The 23,340-nt window shown below is 48.9% G+C and overlaps 1 protein-coding gene across 1 annotated transcript; it reads left to right on the top strand.

The window, feature by feature from the left end:
• Positions 1-370: 370 nt before the first annotated feature.
• On the top strand, positions 371-20,829 carry WNT2 (Wnt family member 2). Its single transcript, XM_074601952.1, has 5 exons — positions 371-756; positions 2,218-2,441; positions 5,977-6,254; positions 9,168-9,432; positions 19,114-20,829. Exons 1-5 carry the CDS (start codon positions 677-679, stop codon positions 19,341-19,343), a joined length of 1,077 nt encoding a protein of 358 aa, XP_074458053.1. The 5' UTR covers positions 371-676; the 3' UTR covers positions 19,344-20,829.
• The last annotated feature ends 2,511 nt before the right edge of the window (positions 20,830-23,340 follow it).

Raw genomic sequence — 23,340 nt, forward strand, 5'->3', positions numbered from 1 at the left:
GGTCTGTGCTCGGTGTTTGCGGGGGCGCGGCACGGAGTAATTAATAAAGCGGCGTCGTGTCAAACCCTGGGAGGTGTCAAAGGGCTGCTGGTTTTTAACAGCCGGGGTGGTCGCGGCTGGTGGCAGCGGATGGCGCAGCATCTGCTGCCCTGTTTGAACTAACTGTCTGCTCGTAGGGTTATTGGAAAGCAACTGGCTCCTCGGGATTCCTTGCCTAATCAGAGGTGTTACCTCCTCCTCTTCCCCCAGTGTCTCTTGACATCATTTCATCCATCAGAGTTTCAGAGGAAAAAAAAAAAAAAAGAAAAAAACACAACCCAAAGCAGAACCCACCCAGTCTGCGAGCAGCCCGCACCAGCCCCTCAGTTTTGCTGTGACTGCAGGGAAGAGCTGGATCAAGGCGAAGATGAAGGATGGGAGCGGGGCTGAGCTCCTTGTCCTGAAGGATTTGGTGCGGGGCGAGCCGAGAGGAATGCGGAGCGATGCACAGACCGGCATCCCCCGTACCCCGGGCGGGGATCAATAAACCCGTCGGCACTGCCTGGGGATGCGGAGGCGCTTGACCCAGGGAAGGAAGAAGCCCCCAAGGTGCGTTTGCTCCTGCCGGTCATTGTTGCTCCATGGGATTTCTCCTGCCCCCCGCGACTGACCTGATGTGGACCGAAGCGTTTCTAACATGAACTTTCTCTCTGGGATCTGGTGGTCTCTTCCCTTGGTCTTGGTCTGGGCGACCCCACCAGTCACCTCCTCATGGTGGTAAGTTGTGCAATTCCAGGAATTTTTATGTGCTCTTGGGGAAGGTGGGGTCGGATTAATTGTAAATTAGGGAGGTGAGGGGTGTGGGGGGGAAGCCTCTCCCTCGCAGTCTCGTACGAGCAGAGCTGGCCGCTGCCAGCTGCTCCGCTCCAGAAAGCCCGGCCTTAACAGCGAGCGGGGATTAGACGGTCTCGGCATCTCCTTCCACACCCCGTCCCTTCTCCCCGGCCTCCTCCTTCCCAAAACCCCGGAGCAGCTGCGAGGGCTGAGCGAGGGGCGCGGGGGGAACCGGCCCGGCCCGGGGCGGGGGGGGGGGGAGCACAGCGGGCACCCCCTGCCAGAGCGGCCGGAGGGAGTGGGAGGAGGGCGGGCCGCGGGGAACACGCCCGAGGTGCGCGGATGAAGCGCAGATGCTGGCAGCCGGCCCTCCGCGCCCCGGCGGTTCTGGGACTTGGCTACAGCGAGGACTTTTTTTTTTTTAATTATTATTATTATTACTATTATTATGTTTTTCCCTTCTTCTTCGCCCTCCCCGTCCCCTCCCTCCTTCGAAGTTGCTCCTCGCTGAACCGCGAACCGCAAGCGCAAAGGGGCGAAGGCCCCGCGGGCAGCGCAGGACACGCTTCGAGGGATGTTCGGTCTCGTAGCACGGGTCAGAATGGAAACAAGGAACCTGCCCCTCCAGCTGGGGACCCCCACCAAGCCCAGACTGGAAAAGTCTTGGCGTAAAAGAGGAGCTAAACCGCTTCTTACAAACCTGGGGAACACATTTAAACCTTGACGCTGGCTGATGCGGGATCAAAGCCTGATTTATCAGACTGGGCATATTTCAATAAAATTACTATCTGTGTCCACAGCCGTATAAACGTAATTTATCGCGCTGGCTTTTTTGTCATGGTGTCTTTTAACTGCCGCTTATTTTTTTTGAAAAGTCACGGCTTTAGCGATTTTATGATCGTATAAAGTAATGAAAATACAAGAAAAGGACATTTTCTCCTGTTTGATCCCTTCAAAAGACACCTATAGTAGTTTGGGTTTTATAAAAGGTACCTTTCGAAACATTTCAGGACTAATAGAGACCATCTGGACGCAGATGATGATGTAATTTAATTTTTGTCAAGGTTTTTTTGGTTTGTGTGGGGTTTTTTTTGTTTTTTTTTTTTTTTTTTTTTTTTAAGAAATACTGCACGAAGCTGTAATAGCGGGGTTTGGGGTTCTCCTAAATGCTTCACGTTATTAAAAAACACAGCATCGGAGACTCATTTTAAAGGATTTCCACACCAAAAAGAAAAAAAAAAAAAAAAAAAAAAAAAAAAACAAACCAAAAAAACCCCGGCAGCGGCAGCTCTGGCTCGGCCGGAGGAAGGCTCCCGCCCGCAGACGGGGGGCGCTGGGGACCCCCCCGCCGCCGGTGGTCGCGCGTCCCCGGCGCTGCCCGCCCTTTCCCCTTCCCTCCCGCAGGTACATGGGGGCCGTGGGCTCGTCGCGGGTGATGTGCGATAACGTGCCGGGCCTGGTGAGCCGTCAGCGGCAGCTGTGCCGCCGGCACCCCGAGGCCATGCTCTCCATCGGCCGCGGCGTGGCCGCCTGGACGGCCGAGTGCCAGCACCAGTTCCGCCGCCACCGCTGGGACTGCAACGCCCTGGAGCGGGGGCAGCGCCTGCTCGGCCGCGTCCTGCTGCGCAGTGAGTGTGTGTCCCCCCCCTCCTTCTTCCCGTCCCGGGGAGCGCCGGGGGCTGGGAGGGGCCTTTCCCGCGGGATGGGGCGGGGGCGCGCAACCTCCGCGCCCCCGCGCAGCCACCGGCGCGGCGCCCTCCGCCGCCCCTCTCCGGCGCCTGCGGGGTCCGCGTAAAAAGGGGGGTGCGGGAGGGGGACGGGGCTCTTCGGGAGGGGAAAAGGGCGCAGGGGCCGGCACTACCGGGAACAGCAGGGGAATACCGGGAAGTGGTGACCCTCCTCCCCTTACCCGTGTTCCCAGCAAGGGTGAAGCTGCGTTTTACTTTTCTGGAGGAAGGGAAGGGCAAATGCAAAAGTATCTGAGGGTCTCATAGTCAGCAGAGCAGCTGGAATCATGGAATGGTTTGGGTTGGAAGGGACCTTAAACATCAACTACTTCCAACACCCCTGCTATGGGCAGGGACACCTCCCACTAGATCAGGTTGCTCAAAGCCCCATCCAGCCTGGCCTTGAACACTTCCAGGGATGGGGCATCCACAGCCTCCCTGGGCAACCCGTTCCAGTGTCTCACCACCCTCACAGTAAAGAATTTCCTCCTAATATCTAATCTAAATCTCCCCTCTTTCAGTTTAAAACCATTACTTCTCGTCCTATCACTCCACTCCCTGATAAAGAGTCCCTCCCCATCTTTCCCATAGGCCCCCTTTAGGTACTGGAAGGCCACTGTAAGGTCTCCACGGAGCCTTCTCTTCTCCAGGCTGAACAACCCCAGCTCTCTCAGCCTGCCCTCACAGGAGAGGTGCTCCAGCCCTCTGAGCATCTTTGTGCCTTCCTCTGGCCCGTTTCAACCCCTTGCAACATATGACAATGAGAAGTGCTGCTTTGCTTAAAAACCTGTGTCAGAGCAGAAGGACATGGACAAGGTTCAGAAAAGGGGGAGCCTGGCATGTTATGGGCTTGCCCTGCAGTTCCCAACTTCTCTGTTTTTTGGGTTTTTTGCTGCATAATGGACCCCCAAATCACAAATTTAGAGCTACAGAGAAACCCAGGCACCAGAATGCAGCAGTTGGGCAGAGGGCTTTCCAGCAAGGAAAACCCAACCCACCCCGTCTAGGGATACCAGTACTCTGGGGGGCTGAAAGGGGCAGCCCGTGTCCGAACGGGATCCCAGTGCATTGGGATGGCAGACGACAGCTCCTTCCACAGGCCGGTTCCTGCTGGAGCGTCTTACCAGGGAAGTGCAGCAGCAGGGTGCAGCCCCACCAGGGCTGTGCCGCCTGCGAGGTGTCCCATGGCCGGGGCAGCACTGCCCTCCAGGCTGTGTGTGACAGCTGGTCCCTCAGAGTAGGCTTTGGGAGAGGGATAAGCAGGGACATGTCCAATAGGGGTGAGCCAGGCTTGTGCGGACCCCGGGCAGCTGAGGACTACAGTGTGCTACCCTGAGGGAAGGACGGTTAAGCAGGGGTGTGTTGCCATCTAAATGGGGGACTAAGGCATCTAGTGAGTCTTCAGACAGCTGATGTGGTCCTTTTGACTCAAAGAAAAGGCTGGGATCTGTTACCATCCCGGGATGTCCCTACCCAAGTGGTAAACATGCTGAGATTCTTCTAAGCTGCAGCTCTCTTCACCAAATGCCACACCTGGGCTGACCCTGCCCTGGCACTTGTGTCCCTGGGATGTCGCCAGTACCCTCTGGGATGGCCTCTCCAGGCTGTGAGCAGCGTGGCACCTGCAAGGGGAGGAGGAGGAAAGAACCCCGGGGCCATTGCCCCACTGGTGGGGCCAGGGAGGAGAACAGGAGACGCTGGGCACGCTGATCCGAGCAGTGGGATTCATCCGTGGAGCATCACTGGGTGCCAGGCTCCGCTGCTGGTACGCGGTCAGTTCCCGTAACTGGTTTCGTGTTCCCTCAGCAATTATTTGTGAGTAACCAGTAACGTCACCCATCAGCTGAAGCTGTCGATGAGGTTTGTCTGACATTCAGGAAAACATGTCTGGCAGAACACAGCCTAATTCTGGTGAGGCTATTTCATTTAAAAAAAAAAAAAAAAAAAAAGTAAAAATGCAGTTCTCCCAAAAGTGAAGCTTTGCTGCTGGCTGATGGCAGAGAATTAAGGTGTTGGGCTTCTGAGCCCTGCGCTGAGCCTGACCAGGCGGTGACTGCCACGGGAAGTGTGGCTTGAGACTGCTCTAGTTTGAAATGAAACGTTTTTGAGTAGTTTAGTAAACTCAAATGAAACATTTCTCTTCCAATGACATCAGGTGTTTCTTTTTAATTTGTAACATTTAATTTGGTTTCTCAGAAATGAAGTCTTCAAAAGAATATGGTTTGTAACAAGCCGTGGTGTCTCCTGCCCGGGTTTGAAGGTAGTGTAGGGAGGGCAGGGTTTGCCCAGTCCCTTTGCAAGTTTTTAATTGCCATTTGCCGAAGGTATGCGCAGTCCAGGGCCCTTGCTATTTGAAAGATCTAGATGCCGCTGGAATATGAACACTAAATAATAAGTTATACGGTGTAATGCTGCCCCTACAATAAAATCACAGATAACATTCCCTCACTGGGGTCCCACTTTACTGTGCTGACATTACTTTAGGCTTATAGTTCCTCACAACAGGGGGCTCTCACTTCTAGTGGCCTTAGGTACTCCACAAAAAGCTACTTCTCCCCCCTTCCATGCTAAAAAAAACTTCTAAAATGTTAAAATATCCCATTACCGTAAATACAGTTGTGCCAATGTGAGATAGCTCTGTATTGTAAATGACTATGTCTTAAAACAAACTTAAGCATTGAAGTATGTACCTGATAGCCTAAGAGTAGGTATAGCCCAAAAATGCAGATAATCTTTGGTATTAATACAGTGTCTTCGTTAAGAGAAGGGAGAAGTGCCTGCACAGCTGGCGTGTAGAAGTCACGGCTGCCAGGCCAAATCCTGCCTCAAGCATGACACAAGCAGTGCCATTGATTTAATGGAACTTATTTGTGTGGATTACGGTTACCGGGCTTGGTTCTAGGCAGAAAAACCTAAATTTAACTTATTTTCAGAAACTAACACCCAACATTTCTCCTAACTGCCTTTTAAGCAGGAAAATTTATTCCGAGTGCTTGAGAAGAGGAAAAGCTAGTTTCTAGAGCGATTTGCAGTATTTTGCAATGTACATGTTGTTCCAGTGTCCCTATTTAATCATTTCTTAAACCCATCTCTGAGATAGCACTTCATATATTTTCCTAAATCGATGAAGCACGATAGAAATACCAGCTGTCCTGTTCACATATCTGTACAAAACAACTGATCCGTGAAGGTATATTAATCAATATCAGAAGCACGCGTTTAATGTTTTCCAACTCTAACACTATATTGATGAGCTTTTACCAGGGAGGGGTCCAAGTTTAAGCCATGACTAATTCTGGCTCCAGGGAATGTGTGATTTCAGCCCAGTTTTATCTTTTGCTCAGCAAAAAAGTCCAGGCTAAATGGCTGGAGTCAGGAGAGCCACTCAAGCTGACTACCCTAACAATTTTTAAAGTGACTTTTTTGTTTGTTTCAGGTAGTCGGGAATCTGCTTTTGTACATGCCATCTCCTCCGCTGGAGTTGTTTTTGCCATCACCAGGGCGTGCAGCCAAGGGGAGCTGAAATCCTGCTCCTGCGATCCCAAGAAGAAAGGCTCCGCCAAGGACAGCAAGGGCCACTTTGACTGGGGCGGCTGCAGCGACAACATCGACTATGGTGTTAAATTTGCCAGAGCCTTCGTAGATGCCAAAGAACGGAAAGGAAAAGATGCAAGAGCGCTGATGAACCTTCACAACAACAGAGCTGGAAGGAAGGTGGGTGTCCATCCAACAGATGCCTCTCGGTGAGCTCTTGTGGGTCTTGCAGCCTGGTCTCAGCAGTTAGGAAGACGTATGGGATGAGTGGGAGCCTGAGATGCTGTTTCTGTCTCCCTTGGAGGTTCAGGGTGGCAGACATCTCCATAGAGAACGGGTGCAACTGCTTCACGGTGCTCCCGTCTCCGTCAGTTCGGTGGTTCCATGTGTGGGAAGTTGAGCCCGAGTCCAGGGCATTGCAGGATGAGTTTGGATGGAGGTTTCGTTTTGAGCCTAATCCTTAAATATGGAGGAGTTTTACTTTTGGTTAATATAGAACAGCAATTCCTAAGGGAGGCTGAAGACCACACTGAAGAACAGGCTTGACTATTAAAGAGCAAATTCAGAATAGCATTGGAGAAAAAACCCCATCCTGTCCGTTCCCGTATGTATACGGTAAACCTAAACACAGAATGAGCAGAGAGAAAATACAATTACTTTGCTTTTCAAGAAAATAAATCCAAAATGCGTATCCCTCCAAAAGGCGTTGGCCTTGGGGCATGACCTGCTCTAACCGACCCCCTTTTCTAACCATTGTATGAAGATACCATTCACGAATTTCAACAAAAAGAGCCTTTACTTTTTTATTGTAGCTGAGCAGAAGGAGTAGTTGCCAGGCGTATTGCCCACTGCTGGTGCAAGGGCTGAGGAGTTACATGCCCTCACGTTTTATGGTGGTGGCTAGAAATAGTCAGAATAGTGCAAGAAACTGCAATACGCTGTTTCATTATTCAAAAACGTATTCAAAATTTGCTGCATCCATGGCATCCGAAATAATACAGAAGAGTATTTTACAGTGCAAGACCAGTAGAGACAAGAAGTAGAGACTTCTTGTTTCTTGTCTGGTTTTTCTTAACATATATTCAGCAGGAAGTAAATTGTTCATATTCTGATCCTATTGTATTAAAAATTTCCCTTTATAAACTGTAAAATCGTTCTGGATTAACTAGCCCTTCTTAGAAGAAAAGATCCAATTTTAATGAATTGTACTGCAAGTAGATGATTTTTTCTGATAAATATTCCCCCATCAATGTCTTTCCTCCACCTGTTTATTGCCAGCAGGTGTAACTAATGTGTGGTACAGCCAGGTGAGGCTGTTCAGGTCAGCGACGGGCATATGCAATACTATGGCTGTACTTGTATTCCTTGGCCAAGGAGACTGCAGTCTACAACACAAGCAAAGAGTTTATGGGGTGAATTACCTCCATGCTGGGAACTTTCTGAAATAGTTGAGCGTCTTAGTAAATTTAAAAAAATATATATATATGCCAAATAATACGACGGTATTGGTAAGCAGGTAGTTTGTGGTTTTTTGTTTTGGTTTTCTTTTTAAGAAAGAAAGATAAAGGGACTTTAATAAATGTATTTGATTGAAAATAATCAGCACGTTCTCATCTGCTTTACAGAAGGGGACGCCGGTTTGTATCCACAGTGCAATAGCGTAGGTTTAGTTTTGCAGGGCCCTCAAGCGCCTGGCGTTCTGATCCGGGTGAGCCCAGCTGTGCCCTTGGCTTTTTCTCACTCCCAAAAAGGGAAGAAGCCTGTGTTGATAGTTTTATTTTAAAACTAGACTATTAAGATATCACTAATTTATAAATACATTGAATAAATAGTTACAATAATCCCATACGAATCACACAAAATAATATGCCGTGTATCAGTGTAGGAACGTCACTGCAAAAAGGGCCTCCATCCCTGCGTGCTGCTTCTGCTGTTCCACGCCTCAGTCCAGCAAGTTGGTTTGAACGTACAAGAAGTTTAACTTATTTCTGCTCAGATAATTAAAACGAAGCATCCGCTTAAATCCCTTTCTGAGCAGAATCCCAGTTTTGTGGAAGTACCGTTGGCAATGAAGTGGGGCTGTGGGAATGGCGGCGGCTTCTTTGAAGCGGTCAAATCATTTACAAGTTGGAAAGAAAGAACGAAAGTTAGAAGTGCTTTGGTTTTCTGGCACATTCTCGCTTCATTACTGAGTGCTTGACTGAAAAACGCACCCCGCTGTGCATCAGTCTCACGCCTAATCGTGGAGCTTTCCTCCCTCCTACCTTCTTCCCATGATGCTGGTCCTCTTGGACAAACTCTAAAATGTTCATATTTCACGAACCCTTAAGGCGTGCTATTTATAGATCAAATATCCATATCTTCAGAATTGGGAATTAATTATTTATTGTATATGAACCCATCTGTTGTTCTCCAATGTCGTACAGAGAGTTTAAATGTCTGAGATGAAGCTGAAATGGCTCTAATGCTATTCAGACATTAAATTAATGATGATCTCTCGAAGGTCCTATTCAAAAATGTTTGTTAAAAGGTTTATAAGCATTTTAACAATACCATATTTTAAAATTTTGCATGGATCTGATGCCTAGCCCAGGTACGATGCTTTGCACAGTCTCTGCAAAATAATTTTAATATGAAACACCTCTTAATTTCTAGGCCATATTTGAAACACTATTCATGGCAAAGGACAACTTCATGAAGGTGAGCGAGAGGGTCATCAGCATGGCGATGCTGGAACGACGGGGAAACGGGGCGCTTTGCCCGCCAAGGGGCTCAGTGGTTCCCTCTGTCTCCCAGATCGTTTCCTCCTGCCCAGTCCGTGTCCTGGTGTTATGGACCATCCCAGTCCTCGGGATGACTGGCAGGAGCCGGGAAGGGAAGCCCACCAGGCAGAGGATTGTGTGTAGGGTTGAGTCAAGCAACCAGAGCCGACCAGCCATGTGGGGATGACTTGATGCTACCAGTGGGTGTCACTACAGACCGTGGCTTGGAGACCCATTGCAAGCCTGGCATTAGAGGATGAATGGAAAAGGGCTGAGAAGCGTAAATTACCGTTTATTTTACCTGTGTGTATTTTACTGCGTTTCTAAACAGGCCGTGAAGCGGTTTTTGAAACAGGAGTGCAAATGTCACGGTGTGAGTGGATCATGCACTCTAAGGACCTGTTGGCTGGCCATGGCAGACTTTAGGAAAACAGGAGATTATCTGTGGAAGAAATACAATGGAGCGATTCAGGTGGTCATGAATCAAGATGGCACGGGTTTCACCGTGGCTAATAAGAGATTTAAGAAGCCAACTAAGAATGACCTGGTATACTTTGAAAGCTCTCCAGACTACTGTATCAGGGACAGGGATGTAGGTAAGCCTCTCTCATTACATGTGAATGGTTTTATTTCAGACATTTGTACCTTGAAGGTCAAAAATTTATCATTATTACTGAGTGTGTGTGTGTGTATATATATCTCTCTGTATAGATCCATGCGTGTAACCAGGGGGGAAACAGGCAGGAGGATGTTTTGGAAGGCCAGCTCTGTATGAGAACAATAGCTCCTCGATGTCCCTAGATGTACGACAGACACTTGTTCTAACAATTCCGCAGTTTCTTCCAGATGCTGTGGAGCCCTGGAGACTCTGCAAGGCAAAAGCTGCTTTTAAGTTTAAGTTACGCTCTGGAGGCAGGTCCGTACCCTACACAGCCACATACACGCTTGTATCACACAGCTCACTCCAGAGCTGCCACGTCTAACTGCAGCAGCCCCAGGTCCCACGACGTCCCCATGATACCACCTCCGGTTGCGTTGCTTCTCTTACATGTTGTTATGCTACTTCTGCAGACTCCCAAGAGACCCGTGTCCTCCTTTATCGGCACATTCCCCGCAGCTCACTGTGGGCCATGGACCCCTCTAGTTGTAGACACATCTGTCCCTGTGGGTGATGTAGGAGGCACAGCAGCTTGGTGCAAACCGCGCTTGCACCAGCCAACGAATAGAGGTTGGTGGGGCGCAGGCTGCTGCGTGGGGTGACACAGCTGTTATTCCTCTTTACGAGATGGTCGTGGCTCCGTCCGTGATAACCATCACATTTGCTGAAGAGTCCTGCCAGCCCCCGTGGGAAGAGGTAAAGTTTCAGGGCTGCTGTTAACATGGAATTTTTCTGCTTTCGGAGATTTCAGTAGAGACACTTAGCAGTGTTACAGGACTGGAGGCATTGCCAGGCAACAGGAATCCTGCTAACGGTTCCCGACCTGTGTATAGCGTTTCCTGATGTGGCAATTAAAAACTAGCAACTAGAAAACCAGAAATTTGGAAAAGAGAGCCAGAGTGAGTAATGTATGAAAGATGTTGTGGAACTAATTAATAGGTTGTATAACGTACCAGATTGCACCCGGTATGACATCTCCGTAAGTATGTGGATAGCAATGCAGCTCAGCTCTTTTTGGCACCGCTGGCTATTTACAATCCAAGTTTACTTGGAATAAGCATTGCAAAACAACTGTACTTAAATAAGAACAATATGTGAAATCCTGGTCATGTACTATTGACTTCAGTGAACCCGGAATTTCATCCAGTATGCTCGTGTTGAATGGTGTTCCTGGTTAGTAGAGCAGTCAAGGTAATTTTAAATGTTATTTATGGCTTTCGCGGGTGATGCTTATTACCTGCACAAACGCATATTGTTCCTTGAATAGTGGCCTATATTCCCATATTTAAAGTACTAGACTTTATTCCTTGAACAAAGTCTAGTACTTTAATCCGAGTGAATAATTGGGCATTTTGTGGCATTGTGCAGAGTCTGACTTTGCAGGCTAGGATTTATTCAAACCTTTATTTCTTGAAGTTGCCTCACTCACGGTAAAACCCGGGACTTCTTTCCCCCCAGAAAGAGAGCCTGTACGCCACCCGCTTCTGTGTCAAAAAGCCGTTTAATACTCTTTGCACTAAACCTAATCTCACCTGTCGGTCTCGTTACGGTGGGGGAGAGTGGGCATTTTTCACTGCAGTGTTTTACGTGCACTTGCCGGGTGCTGTGGAGCCCTCCCGGAGCCGGCAGGGTCTGACACGTGCTTTGGCTCAGCCCAAGACAAGGCTGCGGCTGGGGCGGTGTTTCTCTCCTGCCCAGAATTCAGAGAATGTGGCTGTTTGGAAGAGCGCATTTTTTTGGCAAGCTGCAGTAAACCCTTAAGGGGATGCCCTGCCGCTCGCCCGGAGCAAAGAAAGAATCAGACGAACAAAAACTGATCTGGGTTTGAGAGAGGCAATTTCAGCAGCTGAGCAGCACTTTATTACCTTCGGTTTGCCCTGTTGAGCGCTCCAGAGTGTCAGCCCTGTTAAACTGTGGGAAATGAAATGAGATTATGGAAGTCTGAGTTTGGAAAAAGGTGGGGAGCATCTCAGCGTCAGCTAAAGGTAATGCCACAGCGCTGTAGTACGTCCTTGAATACAGTACTGCCTTTCATTCTCTGGGGAATTCAAGCAACTTAGTGCTTCAGGAAAAAAAAAAAAAGAGTAGCTGGAGATTGGTTATTGTTGGGGGTGAACGAAGGATTCGCAGAGCAAACCTTATGAAGTGGCACAACTTGAGCAGGAGACGCTTCACAAACTGTAAAGCAACCAAGCCGGTGTCCTCTGTGGTTTGAGTGTGTGAACACGTATGAGCCAGCAAACTGAAGGTGCTCAGGGGTCGTACCATCAGTGGCCTATCCAAAAAACCTCATACCTCGTCTTCTGCCATCGGAGCTTTTAGTGTTGGCTCTTCTCCCTGGTGATGGGCAGCCAGCGGAGGGTGCTGGGGCTGAGTACGCCCCACTGGGTCCGTCAGTCTGTCTGGGGGAGGCAGCTGGACATACGTACATGGATCACCCCTACAGCGTGAGAAATCTGGTATTACTATTTTTTTTTCCTGGGAGGAAAACACGAGTCATTGATTTAGGGACAGATATAATATGTGGAAATCACTAGTAGCAACTCAATGGCAAGAGAAGGTAATAGCCCGACCACCTCTTGTCTAGCATTAAGATTTCACAACTTTTAGAACAGAACCAAAGGAAGGTTTTCAGAAGTGTTCAGAATTCACTTTACTCACGTGGAGGCTGAAATCATTTTTACTCACCATTTTGCATTCATAATTTGATAGAGGTGGGACATTCCAGGGGGCTTTTGAAAATCTTGTCATGAGCTTACAAATTTTGCCACACATTTTTGCTACACTTTGCGTGGTCTTCCCTTATGTTATCATAAACTTCCAGCTCCCAAAACCATTACAAGTATACCCAGGACCGCACAGGGAGAGACCTGTTAGAGATGCTAAAGCTGTGAAGGGAAGGAAAGTGACGGCTATGCAAGTGGCAGTCCCGCTGTCGCGCGTCCTGTCTTACCCTGAACGTGTTACTTCACTTCCAAAATGCTCTAAAAAACCCTCTCGCTTGTCTGCTTATAAGCTTCTGTTAGAAGCATTTTAGTTTTTAAAAGATTTCTACCTGACCTGTAGCTATGTAGGCTGGGTCCATTACACAGAATCACAGAATGGTTTGGGTTGGAAGGGACCTTAAAGATCATCCAGTTCCAACCCCCCTGCCGTGGGCAGGGACACCTCCCACTAGACCAGGCTGCTCAAAGCCCCATCCAGCCTGGCCTTGAACACTCCCAGGGATGGGGCATCCACAGCTTCCCTGGGCAACCTGTGCCAGTGTCTCACCACCCCCACAGTAAAGAATTTTTTCCTGATATCTAATCTAAATCTCCCCTCTTTCAATTTGAGGCACTTACCCCGTGTCCTTTCATTACACTCCCTGATAAAGAGTCCCTCCCCATCCTTCCTGTAGGCCCCCTTTTAGGTACTGGAGGCCCCCATCTTGTTTTGAACGTACCGGTGGACTAGCAGAGACTACTTTAGGAATAAACATATGAGCAGCCATCGCGTGGGCATCAGCAGCTTGCTGCCCCCGCCCTCGTTACAGGCTGTTGTTCGTGGAGGCTATTAAAGCAATATAACGTCTTTCTGCAAAAGAGAGCGTCTTAGAACAAGTTTATTAAAAATTAATTTGTACAGAGCAACCAAAAAAAACTTAGGAGGTGTTTGAGTGAAGCCTTTTCCTGCAGAGAGACTCCCACCAAAGTGTGTAGAGCAAGATGAGCTCGGCTACGTGCACTGAGGTGGTGCATATGGAGCGGAGAGGTTGTGTCCCCAAGCATGGACACCGAGGTGGAGGTGGTGGGCGAGCGGCAGGATGGCACTGGGGAGCATGTGCGGACTGTTTGCAACTGTTCTGGTAGCAACGAGGCTTCAGCTGAGCGAAAGCGGTGGTGGAGCAAAGAGGCAGCTCATGTCTATGTGCAGACAGTCTCAGGCCGCTGCAGCAGTCCCTCAGGACCTGCTGCAAACCCCTGTGCCATCTGCTTCAAGTCATCCGCAGGTTTCTTGCGACACTCACGTGGTCCCAGTTTGGGCACGGCGAAAGCCAGTGTCGCTGCCTCTGCCTGCACATAGGGTGTGGGTTCCACACCTGGGTTGTGGTGGCCATCTCCTGTGTCCCCAAGAGGCAGGCAGGGTGCTGCGACTGTGTCTGAGGACCCTCCACACCTGGTGTCCCAGTGGAAAGCACTGCAGAGGTGCTTGTGCAGTGCTACGGGCGGCCCCCAGAGCTGCCCGTTGGGTGACAAACCACATGCCCAGGGTGACCTCCTTCGAGTCCTTCACGGGATTATTTTTGTGTTATTTCCCTTGCTGCCCCACATAAGCTATTTGCTGCATTTCTGAGATGAACGAGGCCAAGTCCAGAGTGAAAGAAAAAAGTGAAACTAAAGTATAGCCCGGAAAGTATTGGTGTTGGGCAAGATGTGTTAGCACTTGAGGTATGTAACCCATGGAGGGAAACCAGTCCTGATCTCTGTCAAAAACTTCTCCCTGAGGGTAGCCGCGTACAGGCAGTCCCTGTGCGACATCTTGGCCCGTATCTGCCCATTTACGCATTGCAGACATGTTGGGTGCAGTCCCAACCCCGCGCAAGCTGACGCTGGAGCATTGCGATGGCTTCCATCAGGGCAGCTCTTCTCCAAGCACCGGCCGGCAAGGGAGCAGCGCGATCGCCCCACGAGCCTCTGGGACCTGAGAGGTTGTGACAGCCCTCAGTGGCTCTGGAAATTAGAGCGAGACACGTGTTTACTCTAAACTGAATCAGGATAAGCTGCTTTTATCAGCACGTTGCCGTCTCTTGGTCGCTGGCCTGGGGAATCCCAGCCCCTCCAGACACGGCTGCTGTACCTAGGTTCCACGTGAACCTTTCTCGATTCAACAAGTAGCTTCAGAGCTATTTTTCTGTGTGTATTTCCTTTTCTCTTTTTTTTTTTTCCCCCCAGATGCTTGTGTGGAAACTAGTTTATTGGTTTTTGGGATTTCATTGCTTTTTTTTTTTCTTTAGGTGAAAGTAAAGAACTTTATTGCGTGAAGCCATATTTTTAATCAGTCGAAATAAGAAGCAGAGTTCTCATGCTATAAAGGAATAAAATCAATTTAATGCTTTTAGGAATAGGAAAAAGTATTTTTTTTAACTTGCCATATGTTTGCTTAAGAAAACAACTGCGCAAACCAAAAAGAAAGAGTTTGATGTACAGGCTGTAAAGTTGGCAGTGTCAAGAGCTGGGGATGTTTTGGCAGGTATAACGTGTGTCAGCATGGCAATTCCCAAACTTGAACTGAAAACAAAGAGGTTGCATGAAAACCTTCTGCAAGTTAGAACACACTCCTGCCTTTTAAGTGATGAGGAGGCACATTAGCTGGCAAAGCTCAGAAAACTCTGCTTTATTTTGTTTAGTGTCTTCTGTTGTCGTCACCTGGGTGTGTAACTTGCCCGGCTGCTCGCTGGCAGTTACTGCTCATTTTCTTTCTCACGAGAGAAGCCGCAGAGATGCTGAAGGTGCTGTTTGAACTTTTCAAAAACGTTGATTTTGCGCAGAAACTAAGCCTTTATATCAGCCTGTTTTCTCTTTCATCATGTTCTGTGGATAATTTAGCCTCCTCTCCTAGCAGCGTGGTAAATGTTGATGTGTTGTGGGCACTATCAGATGATATCGGCTTCTGACTAGCTGTTAGGGGGTGAGGGGTCTGGAGAATAAGAAGCTGGTGAGGGGTCTGGAGCACAAGTCTTGTGAGGAGCAGCTGAGGGAGCTGGGGTTGTTCAGCCTGGAGAAAAGGAGGCTGAGGGGAGACCTTATCGCTCTCTACAACTACCTGACAGGAGACTGTAGCCAGGTGGGGATCAGTCTCTTCTGCCAAGTAAGAAGTGACAGGACAAGAGGAAACGGCCTCAAGTTGCGCCAGGGGAGGTTTAGACTGGATATTAGGAAAAATTTTTACACTGAAAGGGTTATGAAGCATTGGAACAGGCTGCCCAGGGAAGGGGTTGAGGCACCATCCCTGGGGGTATTTAAAAGAGGGGTAGACACAGTGCTTAGAGATATGGTTTAGTGATGGTTTTTGTCAGAGTTAGGTTGATGGTTGGACTACATGATCTGAAAGGTCCCTTCCAACCTAGGCGATTCTATGAAATAATTTTGGTTTTGAAGTCAGTGGGAAAGCTCCCATTGAAAGCAGCAGGTGTATCCCGCTCAGGTTCTCCTTCGCTGCGGTGTGGTTTCCCCAAACATCTGGAAATGAGAACTGTGGAGTTGGAAACTAACCTGTGCCTTGGCTGAGGAATGTGGTCAGACCTTCCTGGGGCAGCTCCTGCACCTCATCACAGCCGGGTGTGATGCCTGGCGCCTGTCCTCACATGGAGGGGGACGTGGGGTCTTCCTTCCCCCCCAGGAGCCTGGCGGCACGTCCCCGCTCTGCTCCTGGCCAGGAGATGCGCTGAGGTGGGGAGCAACTTTGCTTTGCCTCTGCTGGAGGAGTGACGCCTGGCTGCCCACCAAGTGATGGTGGCACAGCGAAAGCTATCGAGTGTCCGGCTCGTTTCACACGAACTACACACAGAGAGCAAAGTACCAAGCGATTTGAAATCTAACCCAAATCGTGATTGTTGGAGGTTATTGTCCTAGGTGTGCTGCGTTGGGAGACGCGGGGGAGCCCGTGCAAGGAGGTAAGCAGGAATTCACACCAAATTCCTGAGGCAGGACATTAATCGTACAAGTCGCAAGCTTGGCCATTGTACCTTTCTTTTTTGGTCTAAGCAGAGAGGGCAGGACGAGCCCCTACAAAAGTGGTTATTCAGTTGTATTTTGCACAGCCTGGGATGCGATGGATATTGCTGTGGGCTGACACAGGCACCGGCACTTACGTGGAGATGTCAGGGTGGAGGAGAACGTGGCAGCCAGGAAGCGGGTTCGGTTTGCTTTGTGCCACAGGCTTCCTGCAGGACCACAGTTGGATCATGTAGTTCTGCATCTCCCTGAGCTCCTGTTCCTGCCTAGATCAGGGGTGCCATGGGCCTCTGGAAGTCTCTCTTCCCCAGTGTGGAGCAATTCCTAGAGAAAGGATCTGGGAAAGGCCTTTTTGGCATCACGGCTTTGCCTGATGTGCAGGTTGCAGGTGCAGGTGGCCTTGCAGGGAGAGCTGTGTGGCAGAGGGCTTGCTAGGGGTGGTGTGCGCCCGTGTAGGTCATTGCTTGGTGGTACCTCTCGTCCTCCTCCCCGGGACCCCCTGCATGGGATGGGATTCAGGTGCCGTTGCTGGTTGTGGGAACAGGAGACCAGGAGTGGCTGCCGATTCCTGGTGCCGGGCATGCCTGGTGCAACACATCACTGGTTTTTCCATCAATGTGAGGTGCTTTGCAAATAGCAGAGTGTCCTGGTTCGAGGACTTTGAGGTTCTGTTCAGGTGCCTCCCCAAGGATGGTACGCGGAGCGCTGCCCCATGGGCGGCAGCATGAACGAGCTCAGACCCTGAAGAGGTCTGGGATTTATCAGGCTGCAGGTGCAGGAGCCCATCTCTGGCTCCATTCAATGTGTCTTCTCCTCCCTCTGCCTCCACAGCACCTTTGTAGCTCAGGACCCCTGAGCCAGGGCCAGTGTCTCTGCAGTCGGCAGCAGCCGGCAAGTGGCTCGTGGCGCAGGTGGCCGTGGGCACACGCTGAGCCTGGGGGGCAGGCGGCCACACAGTGCCCTTCTTCTGCTCTGCTCCCAGCAGACCTGGACCAGCGATTTGATATTGAAGCTTTCCAGGTGTGTATTTCTACCCCTGGCGCAATGAATATTTAAATAAATCCAAGAGTATAGGCTATGGGAGAGAAGGCTGAAATGAATTCTAGGGACTTCTTGGGTGGTGAGACACTGGAACAGGTTGCCCAGGGAAGCTTTGGATGCCCCATCCCTGCCCATGGCAGGGGGTTGGAAGTAGTTATCTTTAAGGTCCCTTCCAACCTGAACCATTCTATGATTCTATGACTGAAACACTCCTCTGGGGCAGCAGGTGAAGCCTGTCTTGCCTGAGATGCAAGAAGAACGAAATTTCCCCCACTGTGGCGAAGAGACGTAAGTCGTGTGTCAGTCACATGAAAAGCCACAGTCCGAGAAGGTGACTTTACTCAAGTCCCTGAGACCACTCACTGCCCCAGTGTCTGGGGCCAGGCCTGAGAAGACATGAAGTCTCCCTGGTGCTGGGGACAGTAGGGGACGGAGGAACGAGGAATACTTGTACATCGTGAAGTGCTCAATACAGCAGCGGTGGTATGTACAACCATACGTACCACATAGGAGGGGATAAAAAGAAAATTAGAATCATGCAGCTTAGATTTTTCATAATTACAAGCTAATAGACTTTAATTTTTATTTATTTATTGGTTTGCTAATTTGCATTAACGTCTGCATGTATTTTTTTTCTTTAAGAAGTTAAACTGTTCGTGTTTGATGTGCACCTGTGAGTACACTTCATAAAATGTTTCCATAATGTTTAATTTAATGACCACGGTCAATATTTAGGTAATCTCATTCTGGCCGAGAACCGAAGAACGGAGCTATAATCTGGTCTAGAGAAAATGTCAGAACAACATTCAACTCATGGCTATGCCTGAAATTGATTTCCAATAGCAAAACATAAGAAATTAGGTGAAGCAATGAGTATCATGAAGTTTTCAGATGGATAACAATAATCTGTCCACAGCCGCGGTATAGAGCCTAAAGTGTACCCTACGAGAAGTCGGTATTAGATGAGCAGCAGCTCTTCTGTGGGACAGTAACCGTTTGGGCTAAGACATGCCTTAAAGAGCCATTTTGTGCCACGCAGAGACGGGCAGAGGCATTTCGCCCACTCCAGAGAGATTTTAAGTACACGAAGAGGTGGGGTGTGTTCCCCTACCCCTCCTTTAGTCCACAGCAGGCTGCAGATTAGTTTCTTTCAATTTCTATCAAGAAAGAGGAGAAGATCCCTTCGTGCTTGCCCCGCAGAGATGAGGGGTGTCACAGAGCAACCGCTCTTCAGCTGCCACCTGAACTGGTGGGCACGGGGGGGCCGTGGGTGGACGCTGCAGTGATGCTGAGCAGTTGGGGTGCTTCTGTGCTCGTTTATGCAGAGACTTGAACCGCCGGCAGCACCGTTCATACTGCCCATCGTGTCCCTTGCAGCCACCAAATGGAGTGGTCTCCACTTGCCCAGCCCCGGCTCCCCTGCAGAGCCCCCGAGGTGCCGAGGACCGGTGGGGTACTCCTCCCGGGCACCCCGTTTCACCCAGCCCCGGGGGACGGGAGGCAGGCGACAGGCGGGGGCTGCACGGCTGCCTCGGGGAGGGAACCTGCTCCCTGGAGAGGAAGGAGGCGCTACGGAAAGATGAAACAAACCACGATGATACTAAAAGAATCGGGCAGAGCCTTAAAGTTTTTAGTTCATTTTACTCCTCCTCATCTTCAAAAGAGATTTCCAGGATAAATTTGAGAATTTGAGCAAAATTTTGCCTTATTATAGGCACTTCTCTGGCTTGATTTTGAATCCTGTGTGATATGATGTTGAAGGATCTAATACATTGCAAATTGTATCTCCTCTACCTGTTTTCATATGCTTTCCGTCCGTCCTTAAAATCCACCTCCTGACCTTTCCTGCGTTTCCTCTGTAGGGTCCCTCGGGACAGCGGGTCGGGTTTGTAACCAAACCTCCCGCGGGATGGACAGCTGCGAAGTGATGTGCTGCGGGAGGGGCTACGACACCTCCCGCGTCAGCAGAATGACGAAATGCGAGTGCAAATTCCACTGGTGTTGTGCTGTGCGCTGCCAGGACTGCCTGGAAGTGGTAGATATTCACACCTGCAAAGCGCCGAAGACCGCTGGCTGGATCTCCCGGACATGATGCACCAGGATGCTGGTGCTTGAGGACCACAGCCTTTGCCCTTCCTGGTCCGTGCAGGGAACGCGTCCAAGGTCTCCTCTGCTTTTAATCCAGTTTTGCCTTTGTCTTTCATTGCACAGAAGCTGATGAATAATTAATACAAACTCTGCAGCGTTCACTTCCCATTTCTGCATGACGGCGTTGCTGCAGAGTTGTCCGTTAAACTGATGCAGCTCTGGAAGGACGTACTTCTGCCAGGGCTCTTCCAACCACCACGCAACTCTCCTCTGGACACCTTGCGGCAAGTTATTTGGTCCATCAGGAACGCAGCAAGACGCAAAGATGGGGCGTTTCTAACAAGTCCACCACCAACTGCATGGGCTGAGCTTGCTCAAGCATCTTCCAAAGGATCTTGTGCTGGTCACAGTTGTGCCCTGGATACCAAAGCGCTTGGGAGTTTGAGCACCAGTTGGCGATTCCTCCATGAGAGAAAAGTTTGGGGCCAGTCTGAGTGAAACTCTTTACAGGAGGTGTGTTTTTCCATCCCTGGTGGACTGGAGTTTGCACTGGGGTGGCCCAGCTGCCGTCCCCTGGGTTGTCCGGGGCCGCCCTGGCTGCCATTGGCACCCTGTGGCTTCCCATGGGGCAGAAATGGGCCCATGGCAAAACGCAGACTGCAGGAAATATACTCAACATTTTCATAAACTATTAAAGAGTCAGAGCAAATGCCTTAGTTATGTATTTGTGAAAACTTGCCTTAAAAGCTTTTAAAAGGTCATTTTTGTTAACTGCTGAGTCATTTTTGTGATCTGAAGGATCGAAGAGAAGAGATTTGTTTCTCGGCCCGGTGAGAGCTGGGTAGAGGACACTCAACTACCTGAGAATAAGGTTTCCTATTTTTCATTTACTGAATAAACAGAAAAACATTTGCAGAAAGCTGATGGAGAAGGAAATACCTTGTCTCAGTAATGATATGGTTTCTAAAGAATCTATCAACCTTTATGCTCTTTTAAATTTAATAAATCTATTAAATATGTTCAGAACGATACTTTCCTTTCAGATGGGGACTCCCAAATAAGATTTTCTCTGAGTACTTTCTGCAAAAACTTAGGCCTGTGATTAAGGCCGTGTTGGCCTTTGATGGAGGGAGTTGCAGGTTGTGCTGGGTCCATGTGCTGGGCTGGGACCAGCACAGAATGGCAAAGTGCTGGAAAGATGCCCAGGCTCAGGAGGCCCAGAAATCGCAGGCGCAACGTGAGAGGAGCTGGGTCAGAGGGGGACCAGCCCTCTCTCCTCAGAGCCGGAGACCAGCAAATGTGCCAAGAGGAAAGAGGGGTCCAGTGCCGGTAAGTCTAAGGCTGTGGAAAAGCAGAGAACGTATTGTAGATGCAGATAAGGTTGCCATACGAAAATGAGAAAGACTGGAGGAACCCCAGCAGGTACAAACAGTGCATGAAAAAGTAATATACACGTAGCATAACATGGCAATAAAGTGAGCACTCCGGTTATGTTGGGTTGTTGTTTTTTTTTTTAAAAAAAAGAATCTTTAAAAAGAATGGCGTTTTGCATTCAACGGTTCTGACAGAGCAGTCGTTTACATCCGAAAGGCTTTGGGAAAAGTGTCTATCATTTAAATAGGCTAGTCACCTCCAGAAGACTCGTCTGGCATTAAAAGATTAGGAGGATGCGGAAAGGGATTTATTTGGTCGATAAGGTAATGTTTCAGTTACCGTACACTGCATTAATGTAACGATCACGATTAGAAGTAAGAACACTCATGCTTCTGGGTATAACCCCCGCCCCGGTGGGAATGGCCCTGTCATCGTGTTCGTGTCCGGCGTGTGCGTTACGCACAGGCCCTGCCTCCGTACCTACGCACGCTCGCTTCAGTGTTTAGGCTGTTGGCCTCGTTACTGCTGGCAATCCCGGCTCTGGGCGGGATGAGGAAAATTTCACACCTAATTGTATTGAAAGGTGAGCCCCAAAGAGAATTTTTATTAGGATTTCATTGTGAAATTAAATCCACATGTAGTTCACAGCCTGAGCACTATCACGTTTTAAGCCTTAAACTTAAAGAACTTAAAAGCACTGTAGTATTTTTTAATTTTTTTTGTGCCGGGTGTTCTGAAAGATTCAGAGACCCTTTGAGTAGTCTACAGATTCACCATGGAATCACGCCGAAAATATTTCAGTGTTCTGGAAAAAAAGGAAGCCTCGTTCTTACAAGGGATCTTGTTCTAGGAAGTTGAATAAAAGGTAATAAAATCAGATCATTTCTTAACTGTCATTTGGTTAACACAACACAAAACGAACCCACCTGAATTCTGCGGTCCCAGGTAAAGTGTTTTGGGGTCACTGGATTCAAGGTGGGACTGTTATTTCCCAACCTGGTCCCCCTCCAGCAAGGTACATACCCCTGCTCCAAACGCCCCTCTCGCTGCCGGGGCCTGAGGTTCCCAAAGGCTGCTCTGACCAGTAAGAGCAGGAAGATGGTGGCATTGAGTACCTTGGCCTTTTTTGGTGTCCTTTGTCACCATGTTCCCTGCCCCATTTAGCAGGTGGCCTGCCAAAGGCGCGCAGCAGCCTGAATTTTATATTCCACACAAGTGCCATATGAATAAGCTGCAATGCGACCCCCACCAAAAGCCCCGCTTTACCAGAGGAAAACCAGAGTATTTTGCAGCACAACAAATGGGTAACAGCTGAACTGGCCAATTATTTGATTAGGTTTTTTGCTGTACTTAGGAATTTTTTTAAAGAAAAGAGCTCAAGGTAGGCTTCTTAACAGCTGTAAGCATTTCTGCTGCCTCTTCCACGAAGAAAGCACTCCCCGGAGCTTTTGCTATTTCTTAGTGGGACAAGATGCTCAGAGATGTAAATATTGCTAGGAAAAGCACCTCCTCGACCTTCAGCTAATCAAATAAAGAAAAAAAAAAAGGAGGGGGGGAAAAAGAAACAGGAATCAGGCAAGGCAAATGAAATAATTCTGTATTTTGTCCTATGGAATAAATTTATTAATGTATTTAATCATGAAGAGGAAACAGCTGTCCCTAGGTAGACACTTTAGTGTCAGAATAATGTTAGCTGAGGCAAAAGGTCATAGGATTTTATTTTTTTCTAAATATGCAGTCCAATTTTCTTGAGGGAGTTCCCTTTCGCTGCGTGAAACCAGAATCCAGCAGCACTCTGCAATGCTGTTAGCCTGCCAAGCTTTTTAGGCTTGTTTCCTCCCCGCTATTTTCTTTTTTAACAAACTTAACCCTAAAAAGCGTGTCGAGCTGTTTTCAGGAGAAATCACATGAAAAAAAGTGTCATTTTCTTTTACCTCATGGAAAAATGAGGTAAAAGACTGGGAATGACTAAATGGCTAACAGGGAATGACTTTTAGGAATGGAGGTGTATGTTGGGGCGTATTGTTGTAGCTTGAGAGATTGTCGTGTTGCTTCTTTTTTTTTCTTTCCTGCAAAACTACCTAAAGCCGATTTGCGCATCTCACCCTCACCTCCCGCCCCTGCGTAACCTTCTTTGCAACTTTTATTATTATCCAAAAGAACAATTTCAGCAGCAGTTCATGGGCTGTAATCACAAACACGGGGTGGGTTTTTTTGGTACAACAGCTCATTTGCTTGAGTAAATGGATGTGACTTCATAATGTGAGATCTTCTCTTGTGTGAAAGAAGCAGACGTGTATGAATCCATGTATTGACTGCTCCTCCTCCATCGTTCCAGGGATGTCTCCCTGCTCCTTTGGTGGTGGGAACCGGGCAGGAGCCCACAGGAAGCCGGGCGGCACGTGGGGCTGGGGGCCACCTTGCATTACACACTGTGCCTTAACTGGAGCCACTGAAGTTTGCAAGGTCTCTTGTCTGGTGACAGCCCCACCGGGCGTGAAGGAGGTGTGTGTGTGAGGAGTGCAGCTTCCTTTGGATGTCTACCTTCTGTAGGCTTCTACAACACAGGAAAACTCCTGATATGTTCCCTCCTTTCTACTGGGGTAAGGACTTCTATGCTATCCCAC

This window comes from Larus michahellis, chromosome 1 (genome assembly GCF_964199755.1).
Source record: "Larus michahellis chromosome 1, bLarMic1.1, whole genome shotgun sequence".
NCBI classification, from domain to species: Eukaryota; Metazoa; Chordata; class Aves; order Charadriiformes; family Laridae; genus Larus; species Larus michahellis.

What these genes read in the sequence shown, in the direction of transcription:
- WNT2 (XM_074601952.1), top strand. Translation starts at nt 677, where the DNA reads ATGAACTTTCTCTCTGGGATCTGGTGGTCTCTTCCCTTGGTCTTGGTC. An exon ending in CCAGTCACCTCCTCATGGTG is followed by an intron (nt 757 to 2,217) that starts GTAAGTTGTGCA and finishes TCCCTCCCGCAG; the next exon opens with GTACATGGGGGCCGTGGGCT. An exon ending in CGGCCGCGTCCTGCTGCGCA is followed by an intron (nt 2,442 to 5,976) that starts GTGAGTGTGTGT and finishes TGTTTGTTTCAG; the next exon opens with GTAGTCGGGAATCTGCTTTT.